This window comes from Pteropus medius, unplaced genomic scaffold (assembly GCF_902729225.1).
Source record: "Pteropus medius unplaced genomic scaffold, Ma_sr-lr_union100, whole genome shotgun sequence".
NCBI classification, from domain to species: Eukaryota; Metazoa; Chordata; class Mammalia; order Chiroptera; family Pteropodidae; genus Pteropus; species Pteropus medius.
In genome coordinates, this window is record NW_024342473.1 from 2,048,751 (window position 1) to 2,063,258 (window position 14,508).

At 37.8% G+C, this 14,508-nt stretch overlaps 1 protein-coding gene across 5 annotated transcripts in view; it reads left to right on the forward strand.

Moving 5' to 3' along the window:
- FNDC3B (fibronectin type III domain containing 3B) overlaps positions 1-14,508 on the forward strand; it is a 296,648-nt gene that overhangs the window by 71,930 nt on the left and 210,210 nt on the right. For all 5 annotated transcript variants that reach the window (XM_039865044.1, XM_039865045.1, XM_039865042.1 and 2 more), the window contains one exon: positions 10,825-10,900. In XM_039865044.1, coding sequence (XP_039720978.1) covers positions 10,825-10,900 — 76 coding nt within the window. The remainder of the gene's footprint in view (positions 1-10,824; positions 10,901-14,508) is intronic.

Genomic DNA, 14,508 nt, shown 5'->3' on the forward strand with positions numbered 1-14,508 from the left:
TAAGCATATCTGTTGTTCTGGTGAACATTTAGGAGAGACATGGGACTAGGTTTTGCACATTCAGTAGATGGTAAAGTTCACAAAGAAGTGTGCTCCTGTTTATTTTGTATGATCTTCACGTTAACTCTGGAAAAGATTCTGACTGGAGCTTGTGAGTTGCAGACCGAGCAATAGTGGTAGTGTCTGAGGCCTGGAGGCCCCAGATGAGTTTGGAGGAGGAGTTGGGAGTGAAGTCATCTGAGGCCTAAGTCACTGGAGCTGCTCCCTTTCTTTCCTTAGGGAATGGTTCTCTCCCTGAGTTTAGCAGCAGGGGAGCGGTTTCCTCTGGGGTCAGCAGCTGCTCAGAGACGGTGGTGACCAGAGAAGGGTAGCAGCTTTCCTCCTCCCTGGGAGACTCACCCCGGGAGCTAGGAGGGTTTTTTGTCTGCCTTCTTTTCCTCCCAAACCCCGCCTTTCATTTCCATTCAAAAATTACATCATCCCAGAGGCACAGTTTTTTGTGTCTTAAGAAATCTAAAAACTTGTTGTAAGACTTGAACCTTAAATCGTTTGTTTTTCATTCTGAATTTATAATTATTTCTCTTAAGTAATGCCAGAATTTAAAAAAAAAAAAATCTAAGTTTATCCTTCAAAGAGAAAGAAAACGGCCACTTTGCTGTACGATCATTTCTTGAAGCTCTCACCTCTGTGTATTCCTGTTCCCAGGGGAATACAGAATTGTATCATGCAGTATTTGTACCGTGAGCCATGATGCCACACCCATTTGCTTCCCCCTTTTTTAAAAAAGATTGACGAGGGCTGCTTGGACTTTGACTCTCCTCAAGATGTTAATTATATGTTTCAAAATCAAGTGTTCTGTTAAAAATCACTTACGCATAGCCTTGGAAAGAGAACTGGAGGCAAGGAGTTGCTTCAAGGGTACAGAATATTGTTTTGGAGGCCTTGAGAAATAAATCTTAAGAGTTAGTTCATTTACCACCAAGACATATTTAGTCAGTGTATATAAACAAAAGAAGTCACAGTGCGCCTGGACGTTATTTGTCCCAGATGGAGTTTAAACTTGGCTCATTATACTGCACTGATGTCATGATGCATAAACTGGCCCCGAGTTAGACGTGCACAGAATCGGCTGTGTGCTTGTATGTGCTGAGGGTGTGCGAGGAGGGGAGGGGCCGGCTGGAAAATCTTTGTCACATTTTTCCTTCGTTGTCTGCAGAGACTAGTGTCAGTCCTGAATTTGGACTTGGTGCAGGATGAGGGAAGAATTGGAATAATCTGTTCATTCGTACAGGTCGGTACGTGTATGCACTTAGGGATGTCATTCTTCCAAGACGGAGAGTATAAATGCGTCAACTTTCCAACAGTTGCTTACAAAACTCTAGCACTAAAACTGGAAAGGAAAATCTTAAAACATTACATTTTTCAAGAATGTTTTCAGTCTGTTTTCCTTGAAGTCCCAAATCTGAACGTTTTCTTTAAACTTTTTCATGGTCTTAAATATCCAACTGTATAATTCTGTTTTCCTGGACTGTGAGTTTAATTCTTCCCGTGTGCTCTGAGAAGGCAGCTTATGGGTCAGAAAAGGATCCTCTGCTGGAGTTCGGAGCACTTAATAGGAAATTTCCACACACTTTGGTGTTATTTTATTACTTTTTATTACTGATGTTCATTATGATAATCTTAATTAGAAGTGTTTCCAGGTAATTTAAACCTTTTTGTAGATGTAAAAGGCTTAGATTTCAGAGCTTTCTGAATGAATTCCAAAGTCCCTGCTGTTGCCGGGATCCATGGAAGCCGTAAGGACCCTGGAATGTGAATGAGCTGAGAGGTGAGGCTTTAAGGAAAGCCAGAATGTTTCTCAAACAGAAAGTCTGCTCAGAGGTGAGAATTGGCTGGTTTTAGATTTTGTTGAGAACATTAAACATGGTAGATTCAGTAAGATTTTTTTTCTTTATACATGCTGTCCTATTAGAGGCCACATTTTTATTAACTGAGATACTTGAGAAATGTACAGAAAAAGAAGTATTAATACGTTATTTATCGAAAACATATTATGCGTAAGACCTTGTACCAGGCCACACTCGGGTTGCTCTGTTTCTTGAGCACACATGTGAGGTAGGTATTATCTCTTTTTCAGGTGAGGGAAAGGTTAGAAAGGTTAAGTGTCCTGCCTAGCAGAGCTGGGACTCAACCGAGACCTGTCTGATTTGCTTGCTCTTCTCACTGTGTATCCTGGCTATCTTGGTTGATTTTTAAAAGATTAGTACAAAAATAAAACTAAAATGAGATTAGCAGAGAAGTAACTAGACTACTTAATATTTACATACTGTATTGTTTCTTAGAAGATAACTCTGGTCTGAACTCTATCTAATTTTACCTCAACATATAGTATGACAGGAAAAAGACAAAAGTACTCATTATTTTTTAAATCTTAAAGATACTTAAGATTCATATATTTTTTTTAATTTAAAGATTGAGTTGTAGGTGGTATGGGTTTTTTTCCTTATCTACAATTGAGTCTTTGACTTATTTTTTAAAACCTTTTGTGTTTATGTGATAAGATAAAAGGCAAACTATAACTTCAAGATATAAAAAAATGAATTAACTCAGTTGAAGTGGAATTATTTAGGAACCAGAAAGTAGATTTTTTGGGATATGATTAACTTTCGACCCTTGAAAATAAGTAATGATTCTCCTTTGACTCATAATTACATTTGTTTCCCAATAATCCTACTAATCTTCCTCTCCTTTCGGTCAGCAAACCAACCAAAAATGTAGTAGGTGGACAACATAATCCACTGTGACTGTTTGGTATGTAGACTAGAAGCAGAGGAAAGGAAAGCTAGATTGGCTTCTGAATGCTCTTGGGCTTAGCGTTTTAGAACAAAAGCCAAAAAAACCAAAGAGAAGACATAAGGGACAAAAAGTCTAGGAGGAGGAGGAGACACGAGAGAGGGAAAGATTATGGATGCCTATGAATGACAGCAGTGGTGGAAATGGAAATGGCAGAATCTCAGATAATAGAATTAGAAAGAGTGACAGTAAGTAGGAAAAAAAATAAGTAGTTATAGCTCGGTGAGCCATACACACCACTACACCTTAGAAACTTCAGTGTTGGCAGAGAGATAGGGCAGAACTTGTCAGCAGCAAGTTCTGGTTAGCCATATTTAAAGGTGAAAATATCAGTTGTTTTTGAAAACGCTTAACTTTGTGCAACATCATCTCTACATTAATGTCACAGATGGATGTCTTATTACATCTTTACTGGTCTTCCATGTGTCCAGTATCTCCCATCTTAGTTTGAGTTTCTCAGAGCTATCAGTTACATTAATTATGTCTGTCGCTTTCCTACTGGAAAATTCTACTGTTCATGGGATAAAGTCCAGACTTTTAAGTGGGGCAAGCAAAGTCTCTCCCGAGGTGGCTCTGGCCTGCCTTTATAGCCTCACCTTTGCTCTTCCATAACATGCATATGACATTATAGCCATGTCAGAATTCTAGCACATCTGAATGCTAAACACGTTATACTGTTCTGGCCTCTGTGCATTTGCTTGTTTAATTGTTCTTTTGCTTATCCAGTTGCAGTGACTCCCAACTATAACTTTTCCTGATTTCTCCATGGTTTCTTCAGTTTCCATAGCTGAAGTAATCACATTTCCAATATGAAATAATCATATTTCATTACAGTTAAATTTATTTTCTACTCTTGCACCAACACACAAATGGGCAGGGATTTCATCTTTCTCATCTTAGAATTACCAGTGCTTAATAAAGCGTCTGGCACATAGTAACTACTCAGCAAATGTTTGTCAAATAATCAAGATTTCAATAATTGCATTAAGTATTGATTTAAATAAGTTTAATAATCTAAAGTTAAGACCCGAATAAATGATAATATATACTGTGCAATGGTGGGGAGTGGGAAATGGTTCTCTCTCTCCTGAAAAATCCTTCCAGAACCCTAGAAGATTACATATTTGTATTCATTTTTGATTTCATGTTAGTGGGCTCAAAATATCAGGCAATAGTAGTGTTAATTTTAAGTAATTAAGAAAGTGTAGTAATTAGAATAGTTAACTATTTAATGGCAAATATAGCAAACTGATTTTCTGTCAGTTATAAGGATGAGAACATTCTTCATGGGCACATTATTTCTTGATTATGTCTTGGCGGTGGAACACTGTTAAATGAATGAGGTGTCTGACATTGAAATGGGCCTTAAAAATAGTAGAGTATTGGGATTAGGCAGTTAAATATGTTTTTTTCACTGGCTTTGGGATTATGACAGTAGAGTTATGTCCAGTGCATAGCTTTCCAAAGGTGTGTCACATTAATTACTGTGAATTTTGCTGCTCTGTCTTAGCCAATCAAAACCAGACATGAGGTGGCCGGATCTAAATGGAGGGAGACATTCTAGATGTGCAAAGCATATTCAGAGGAGGGCTGATTCGGTGAAAAGTGGCTGATTTCCCATTAGTGTGGCCAGAGCCTAACTTGAGGAAATGGGGTACATTGATGGAATTGAGGGGTAGAAAGGGCTTGTACCTCACGTGATGGACATTTTTGATAAAGATTCACCCCGAAGTGGTTATTACAGGAGCTAAATTTTGTTTTCAGTGAAGAAAGTTTCAACTAAAGAAGAGTTGTATTTTTGGTACTCAACTCTATAAGGAAAAAAAACTTAATAAAATGGGGAAAAAATAAAAAAGAGGTTTAAACAAACAATGGTGCTTCAAATGCACAAGGATATTTCGTAGCTATTACTTTTAACCAGGGAAAAACTACAGTTTTGGTCTTTTATATTCTTGGTTTTTATCTTGAAAGTCCTGTAGTTGAAACTTTAGGCTCTGGCATTTGTGGTTCTCTTAAAAGAGGCTTTTAACCTAGTTTTGGCCATCTATATTACATTTTGCATTTTTTTCCATTTAAGCTAATGTTATGTATTTATTCTTAGTAAATAGCAGCTTTTTTTTTTTTTGGTAATAGAATCTCTTTGTTAAAGGCAGTATACAATTAGGGGGAGTAGAAATGTACAACTTTTGCAAGCTGCCATTGTATTTTCTTTATAGCATTTACCACTATCTGTAAATGTTTTATTTTTGTTTAAATGATTCCACTCACCCATCCCTATCCTGGGCAAGTTGTATTTATCAGCTCGAGGTGACCAGAACTTTGTTTTATTTCAGGCTTATTCCCAAGGCCTAGAGGAATGCCTGACCCATTCTAGGCACTTAATTAAAACTTGCTGATTAAGACTAAGATATAATAGTAATTCTAAGTCCACTTATTTCATGAAATGTAGTTATTAAACTCTTTCGATTGTACATATTTTCAGCAGGCACACATAATTTCATTGCATAACATGTCCTTGGTTCACCTGGTCTCTTTTTCCTTGGTTACCTATTAATTCATTTCTGTCTTCTTTCGTTAATGACAGATGACTTTTGGGAAGCATAGAAACTTAAGATGCAATCTTTCTAGGAGTCATTTTTTATTTTTCTTTTGTTTACTTTTGGGCCATGAGAAATGGCATCTAGAGATTGTGATATTCGAGTGGTTAGCTCACTGCTTCATCTTAGTCTTCTAAGGGAATTCAAGGACTTGACAAAGACTATGAGAATCAATTCTGCCCAATATAAAAACAACTTTTTGTTGTTAAGGGATTCCTTAGCAACTGCCGTGGTGGGAGTGAGGGGCTCTGGCTCAGGGAGTGAGCATAGGTTTTTTTTTAGAAGAGAACTTGTCCCCAGTCTTTGGGGACAACTTTTGACCCAGTTAAGTGTGTTTTCTCTCTATAGCTATTGACGTGTCTCCATAGAGAATTGATTCTACAAAACTCATGTCTGTTAGTGGGGGAAGCTGTATGGTAAAAGAGCATACTTTTTGGTCAGACAGGGCTGGAGTCCGGTGCTAGCTCAGTCATTCTGTAGTTTTGTGACTTTAGACAAGTTACTTATCCTCTTTAAGCTCAGTTTCCTCATCTGTAAAATCTGGTTAGTAATACCTTCTGGCAGACCTCATGGGTTCAATAATTAAGAGCTATATAATTGTAGGAAAAAACAGCTGTTAAAAGGAGTTGATAAGTCTGCATCATGCTGACTTAATTTGAGAGGTATGAAATGGTCCGTTGAGGGGGACAACTTTTGAACTTTCTATCCTTTGAGAAAAACATAGTATTAGACATTTCGGAGCATTGGTGTATTCTTTCTCCTTTCTTTAAACCGAATGAGTCCTGAAGCCCAGGAAGAGACAAAACAAGACCACTTATCCCATTAGTGATATTGACTAGGGGAGACCTTTACATGCCATGCATGTCTGTGTGCCTTGACCCAGGGCATAAGTATTGTTGGAGGCTTCCTGGTCTTGTATGTTCTTTTCCTTCCAGCTTTGGATTCAAGCTTCAAAGTAGGACAGGTGAGGCAATCAGTATTTTCCCATCATCTTCCGGTACCTTTCTATTTGACCTGCTCACATTTTAAATCTTGGGACATTTTTTTTTGTGTATGTTATTTCCACAAAGATAATTATTGGTCATTTGCAGCTCATTATCTCCATTTTCCTAATTTGGAGAAAAGAAAGAAAACTCAGAAAACAAATGATGCACACTTTTCAGCTTGCTTGAGGCCAGCCGTGGTCTGTGGATATAGAGAACGGAGTCTCAAAGGTGTATATTGTTGGATGGTTTGGGTCCTCCAGGGCCCAGGTGGAGCACTCCAGGATTTCTCTAGAGTTTGAGAATCTGGATGGGGCAGAAGGGGAGAGAGGGAGAAAAGGGGGAAGCAGAGGGAAGCAGGGTAGAGAGAGAAGGGTGAAAAGCGGGGAGAGAGGCGAGGGAGAACAGACAGAAGGTCTCATGTAGTCAAAGGTCACTTTGTAAAAGTTGTTAGATATTCCTGGATAGAATCCCTCCTAACATGGAACTCTTGCAGCTTTTAGGTTTTATCATTTTTTTCCCCCTGTAAAGATATCTCTTGGGTGATCATAAATGTTGGCTTCAAGTGAGAAGTGTTCATTTATGCACGAAATAGCCAAGAGTAAGACAGCCCTCACAGAGTGTGGCAAGTGGAGAAAAGCTCCAAAAGTGAAATGGGATTTCCTCTCCTAGTACAGTTTATATCTCGATCGTCCAGGTATTGGATTTAATGTTTAAAGAATGTTACTAACGTAACATTTCATCTTTGGTCAGTCAGTACTATTTTCCTACAGAAACTTCTGGGATGGACACATACATGGCAGCGATTGATAAGTCAGGTGGCTGGTAATTTTTTGAGTCATACATTAAGAATTTGCCTTCAGGAGTAGTCTTAGTTACTGTTGATCTTCTGGTTAATCAGCCGCCTCAAATATAAATTGCAGTAATAGCCTTCCTTTTCCTCTTTGAGTAAGAAACAGTTAGATTTAGACTTACCTTTAAGGAAAGATCTGTTATACCTTTTCAGTTGTCTTGTTGGGTAAAGCTTTTCCAGAATGCTGTGTGTAGCCTTTTGCTCAATTATATTAATTCAACTTCTCATTTTATTGTTTCTTTAGATTTAAGAAGAATAGTCACTTATTTTTCATGAAGCCTTGGTAAACTGCCTTTGGTTATTTCCAGTTGCTTGGTTCATGTAGCACTACCAGATTTGATACAGATCTGATGAAGCAATAGTAGCCTGAAGTATGCTCTTATGATTTGGTTAACATGGCTCTAAAATCATCTCGGGAGAGAAAATCTATCAGTAATTAAAAAGCTCTGTCTTTTTTTCAAACCCCCTTTCTGACAGAATGCAGAATGCAGCATGAATTGTTTTCATGCTGACTTTGGAAAAGCAGAAAATGCTTAGTGACTGGACAAAAAATGATGAGGTTTGGACAGTGAGGTTATGTTTCACATTCTATATTTAAGAGAACTTGTAACAGTTATGTCTGCTTTGTGGCTAGAGAACGAAGGAAGGAGGAAGGAGGAGAGGGGGCAGGGAGAGAGAGAAGTGAAGAGAGATAGGGGAGAGAGGGAGGGACAGAGACACAGACAGACAGACTGAGACTGACTTGTATGATACAAAAGGTTAAGTGCCAGGGAGCCTGCCAGGGTGTGACTCATGCTCCTCAAGACTACATGATGCAAGGCCTTTTGCCGCCTTCTCATTCATGTCTGTTGTCAGGGATAGATCATTGGGCTGGAGTATGTCAAAACTTTATTTTTATCTCTCCTTTATTGACAGTGAAAACAGCAAGGTGGTCAGTCAGCCTCAGACAAATAAAATGCTTTCATTTAAAATATCTTGGTGCCAGGATGTATGTGGTTTGCTCAAATAATGACTGTGGCCCCTAGTAAGAAAAATCGATATTGGGACACAGGAGATTTGCCTGGTTTCTGAGGTAACTTGGTAGATCATAATCTGGTTGTCATAGCAACCCAGCAGCAGGGAAAATTACGGAACTAAACATTTGAAGAGAGGTATTTTAGTAGGATGCTTAAAAGCCCTTTATCTTTCTCCTTGAAGAAGTGGGATATGGGGGTCGGGAATCTGCCTTAGCAGAAGCAAAGAGGGAAAGGCATAAATGGCTTTTGGTGGCTGGATGCCTCAAGGCCATTCTTTGAATTGTGGCCTCGTGTCAGAGACCACTGAGGAACTGTTACAGACACTTTTTATGCAATATGATAAGCAGATAATGTGACAGAATCTGTAGCATACACCAATTCAGAAATCCCTTTTCTTGCCTAGGACTTTCTATAATACTAGTGAATTGTACTTTCAGAACCAGCATTCAAGATTCGTCTGATAATTATCAGTGTGGAGGAAGAGGGTGTATTAATTTGGGATTGTCAGGGAATATTTGAGACATAGTCTCGGTGTCCAGTGATTTTTTTTTTTTTCTAATTAATTATACCTAGAAGTATGAACACAGAGAGCAGATGGTTTCTACTCTATTACAGTAAAGTTAGAGTTGGTCTAAAGACTTTCAAAATAAGACACGGATAATTTTTTTTATTAGAGTATTGTTTTATTCCCTGGTAGTCCATGTAATGTTTGTGGAAAAGTAAAGTTAAATCAAACTGTTTTCATGTTAGGAATGATTTTAAAAGCTCAGTTTCAAGAAATCGAAATGTTCTAATTACTCTATACACGTCAAGGGATTTCCTTTTGAGTTCCTAAAATGGCAAAATATGTTTACATCGGTGAGCATTTTGAATACTTAAGACTGAAAGATTATTGACATAGTTACTATACAGGACAAAATAGATTGCCTTGAAATAAGTGTTTTAGTTCAAGATAACAAGAAACACCAGGGATGAAGCTTGGACTGCTTTATGCCGAATGATCCTGTTTTCTCTGGTTAAAGTATTTCCTGATTTAAAAAATTTTAATATTGTAGCAGTGTCTCCTGTGGTGAATTAAAACAGGAAGCAAAATACATGGAAATTAAAGGTTTAGTTCTTAAAGGTGAATTGGTTTTGATCTCAAGTTTATAAAACAGATAAATTATTGGAATATACAGTAAAGGACGTTTAAAATTGCGTATTAAGAAAGCTTAATTTCTAAGTTAAAATAAATGTTTGCAATAGTTTTCCTTATGTTTTATGACGTTCATTCGGTAAGTACAGCACTTAATCTATGCCAGGCACAGTTTTGAGCAACTTAGTCTCTGCCAGATCTTGTGCTTATAGAGTCTAGATTAAAGAAAGACACTAAAATAATTGTTTAATTAGTTGCAGTTGCAAATTCTAGGAGAGAGAAGTAGAGTGTTGTTTTTTTTTTTCCCTCTTCTTTTTTTTCCTGAAAACATATAGTTGGGGATGTGACCTGTTCTGAGTCGAATGCCATTTCTTAAGCTAACAAGGATAAATGGGCGTTAGCTGGTTGGGGAAAGAGTAAGGTGGGTAGTGGGCAGAGATGCAGGAGTAGAGAAGGAGCATTACAGACAGGGTTGATGGTTTCACAGCAGCGAGGCTGCTCCAGGAATTGGAAGATGAATGATGGCATCTTTCCAGTTTCTAGGAACATACAGTAATTATTTTAATAGTGTTAACCTTGTATATGTTGATTTTTAACTATAGTTTTCAGCTTGGATTATGTCTTTAATTTGTATTTAGATATAAATTAATTCTTTTTTTTTTACATAAGGAACTAAATTAGATTAGAACTAAAACTCCGAGGATCTTGAAAGAACATACTTTGCCATTGCCATGCATGGCCCAGGCTTCTGGAAGTTGTCTTCTAATATTAAATATTTATGTTCAGATGACTGAAACACTGACATTTAAGTAATAGATTTAAAACTTGGAGTGTTTGGTGGAACCTATTTGTAATATTATTTATTTTGTACTGTTCATTATTATTTTCAGATTTTATACACAGATACTTTTTTCCCCCAAATGTTTTTCTTATAAATTGCTTTCTATTGTTACACAGTTATATCATATAACCCAGGTCAGTAACAGACACTTGGGAATAGTATGCAACAGTGTTAGGTCAGAACCTTATTTCTCCGCACAATTTTCTTTTATAAGTATGGCTTCTAGTCTTTTTTCTTCTTTACCTGTCATTTCTGAATTAGTGAAAGAATAAAAGGAATTCTGTGAAAGAAAAAGTATCTTAAAATTGAGTTTTTTAGTTATATAACATCATAAGCAACACAGGAGAATTCATTTAGCTAATCTCAAATGCATGCACTTAGCCTCCTTACATTTGAACCAGGTCTAAGACATATCGTAAGTTTTGTGTTTATACAAGATTCTGTGCCACATGCTTCCTGTCTGGTACATAAATTTAGGTGATTAAAACTGTTGAGAAATCCCAGATGTTCTAGTATTAAATTGAAATTAATGTGTTATTTTGGCAGGTTATTCTCGTTCAAGTTAATCCAGGTGAGACTTTTACAATAAGAGCTGAGGATGGGACACTTCAGTGCATTCAAGGTAAGGAAGTTTTTTTTTTAAGTCTTCTAATCAAAGGATTTTTCCTTTATTACTTTAAGAAAGTAATATTTTTCTCTGTGTATGCATATAATTTTCTAGAAATAAAATTTATTTTTTTCTTTGTCCTTCCAGTGCTGATGTATGCCTTTGATATGTAAGGGACAAAGTTAAATATTCCTCTAGTATTCTATTGACTTTTAAGTGAATTCATTTAACTTTGGAAAGCTTACAATGGTTTCATGTATTATAGAATTTGGTAGATCTGAAAAATGCAGAGATTTTAAAAGACCGTAAAATTCCAATTCAGAACAGCAAGTACTTTTTAAAATTAGACTAAAGTTTCAAATATTTATTGTGATGCTATCTGAATGATGCTTTTAGAGGTAAAATCTGTATTTAAACTATCTGTTAGCTATTTATTACCAACTGATAGATTACCCCCAATTTAGTGGCTTAAAACAACTTTTACTGTCATGCAGTTTCTTTGGGTCAAGAATTTGAGCACAACTTAGCTGTGTGCTATGGCTCTGGGCCTCTCAAAATGCTGAAATTCAGGTGTGGGCTAGAGCTGCATTCATTGCAAAGCATGTCTGAGGGTCAGTTTTAAGGCTCGCTCAAGTGGTTGTTGACAGGATTTAGTTTTTTGCAGGCTATTGGCAGGAGGCTTCCCTCTGGTCCTCTCTAAGTGACCTCTCCAAGGGGGTACTTACATTATTATTACATTATTATTGCAGCTGGCTTCATCTCAGCAGCAACTAGTGGGCAACAGGGAGTATTAGGTCCAGCCCACTCAAGAAAGGGGATTACCCAGGGTGTGAATACCAACAGACAGGAATCACTGGAGGCCATCTTAGAAAGCTGTCCACCATAGCCCATCCTCCACCCCCAATAATTCACGTCCCTCTTTTATGTAAAATACCCCCTCCCAAGAGCTTCAAAAGTCTTATTCCTTTAGAGCATCAGCTCAGAGTACAGAATCTTTTCATGTAAATAAGTTCTAGATGTAGGTGAGTTTCCTCAGGGGTAGTTCTTTAAATGTGTACAGCTCCTAGGGCATTTCAATTAATTTCTTGTTTGTGTAATACCAATGTCTCTTCTCTGTAGTTCGCTTTGGAAAGAAATTATGTAGGTACTCTGATCTCTATGGAGTTCTGTGCAGGAAGGTTAATCTAGATCTGTATTAGCCTGTAAACAAACACTGTTGTGTTGGAGAGCATTGTTCATGACAGCTGTTTTTGGCAGTGATTGGGGTTATGGTAAATTGGAATAGAATTGAGTTCAATACTAGGTTATTGATTGGATGGGAATCTGACCAGAGGGCTTATTTTTAATACCTGGATTTGCTTACCAATCTGTTAACAAACGAGGGGAAAAAAGCCTTTTACTTTTTGTTTTCCATAATGGGCTACGTGGAAAAGTTGATTTTTCTGTTGCTTTGCATAATAGAGCGTGCTGCTTTGTAAGTTCACTACTTATTTTTGTGCCTGTATAAATAAAAATTTAGGAAAAACAAAATTTTTTAGAGAAATGAGTATATTTTCAAAGATCCAAGCCTAATGAGTTTTAATTGCATTTAATCTACAATGACTTAACCATTTTGTTAGTGTTTTTAGTGATTGCATTTATCTGACCATTGTGTTCCTGAAATTGATCTGTGGCATTCTAAACCATTAAAAACAAAACCCAGTCTTTGTTGATAAATCATAAGAAAAAACTCCAGGTTAGAGAGGAAATAAATATTTTTAAATAGTATGAAATATAGAATCTTCTATCTCCTTATTGTACTTTAATAAATGGATATTATCAACAAATAAAACTCTGAATCCACTCTGTATCTTAAAAACTGGATGAAAGGTCACTTCACCTTTCAGGATGAAGCTGATGTTTTCAGTTCAGTAGGAAAGCAATGAGGCCTCTGGGCATGGTAACATTGGGGCCTCGTGAATTGGCAGGTAGACTGTGTCCCTCTACAACTGAGTATTTATAATAGAATCCATCAAAGCAGATTGCTGAATAGATCAAGTTATAAAATATAAAATCCACTCTTTCCTGTCACCTGCTTTTACTTTTTGGTGTCTGAGAGGTGGAGGGAGGGAGAGGAAAGGGGAGGGAAGCAGGGTGGGAGGGGTGGAGAGGGAGGCGGGGAGAGAGAGAGGAGAGGAGAGAGAGAGAGTGTGTGTGTGTGTGTGTGTGTTCATCCGGTTAGCCTCTACCCCACTTTTTCCCTGAGTCCCTGTTGGTAACTGGTAAACTCTGCAGGGAATATTGCAAGTATGTTGCTGTATTCACAATGGGAGCTTTGTATTTATTCATGATGATACTTGGAGATAAGTGACACTAACCACCCCTTCCAGTGATTTCAGAAATGCCTTTGGCTGAAGCAGAATTGTGAAGCCATTTATCTTTGGCTACCCCAGCTTTCCCATTCTCTGTTTTCTTGTGAATGCCTGGATACTATGGTTATCTTCTTTTGGAGCATGGTGGTACCTGGGCCAATTAATTGAAATGACACAGGACAGGATAAGAGGGACTAGAACCTGGAATCATTTGATTTGCTAGCGTTTGAGAAGCTCCAGGCAACCGGATGAACTGCAGAAACTGGAAGGAACCTTGAGTCCAGACCCATTGATTGCTGCTAATGCATAAAAGGCTGTCATTCAGGCTCCACCCCTTCTCCCCCAAAAGCCTTCATTTGAGTTCCAGTGTGAGTTAGTGAATGCTTGCCTCCAGGCGAGTAGAGCATATCAACTCAGCGTGTGGGAATAGACAGTATATTTGCAGATTCCTACACAAGTTATGTTATCCTTTCACTGTAATTAACATCCCTATCATTGCTAATATTTATTCAGCTCTTTGTGCTATGCTATATATTTGTTCATAATTAATGGGTATGCTAGGTACACATGAGGAAGCTGAGGACTGTCACACACCTAAAGTCACATAGCTGGAAAGAGACAGAGTCGAGTTTTCATTGCTGGTATGTCTGACTCCAGAGCAAGAGCTCTTTATTGCCCTTCTCTGTGGCCTTAACATGGAAGCATGAACTTGGATAGTAGGCCTATATTCTCCTTGTGCATGTAACAAGAGCAAGGTGGGTTTCTATTCCTAAAGTAACAGGATCCTGAGCAGGATACTAGGATGAGTTCTCAGATGGCCAGGATGAGATAGAGGTGGTTTGTATAGTAAAAATGGATGGTGGAGACTGGATTTTTAATGGAGTAAGATAAAGCACCCTATTAAGAGAAAAAAGAGCAGCCTATGATACAGGGAGTATTCTTTTAGAAGTCCTTAAATTATTTCTGCCCAAAGTCAGGATTGGGACCAGAGTTGGGGTGGGGCCGACCTTCCAGTTGGGGCTTCCAGCTCCAGCTGCTGGAAGAGGAGGGGCACAATGGGAGAGGACTGGTATATTGGGAGGCAATCTTTTCCTGCTTGCCTTCAAAAAAAAGTATTAGGAAAGGATCTGAAGTTGAGTCATTATAATGGAAACTCCATGAAAGAAGTATTTGCGTTTTACTAGAGGTTAAAGTTAAGAGAAGGAAACTCTACTTATGCTCTTTAAACACCAGCCAGCAGATGGGGAAGTGTTTCCTGTGGGGTGTTTTTTT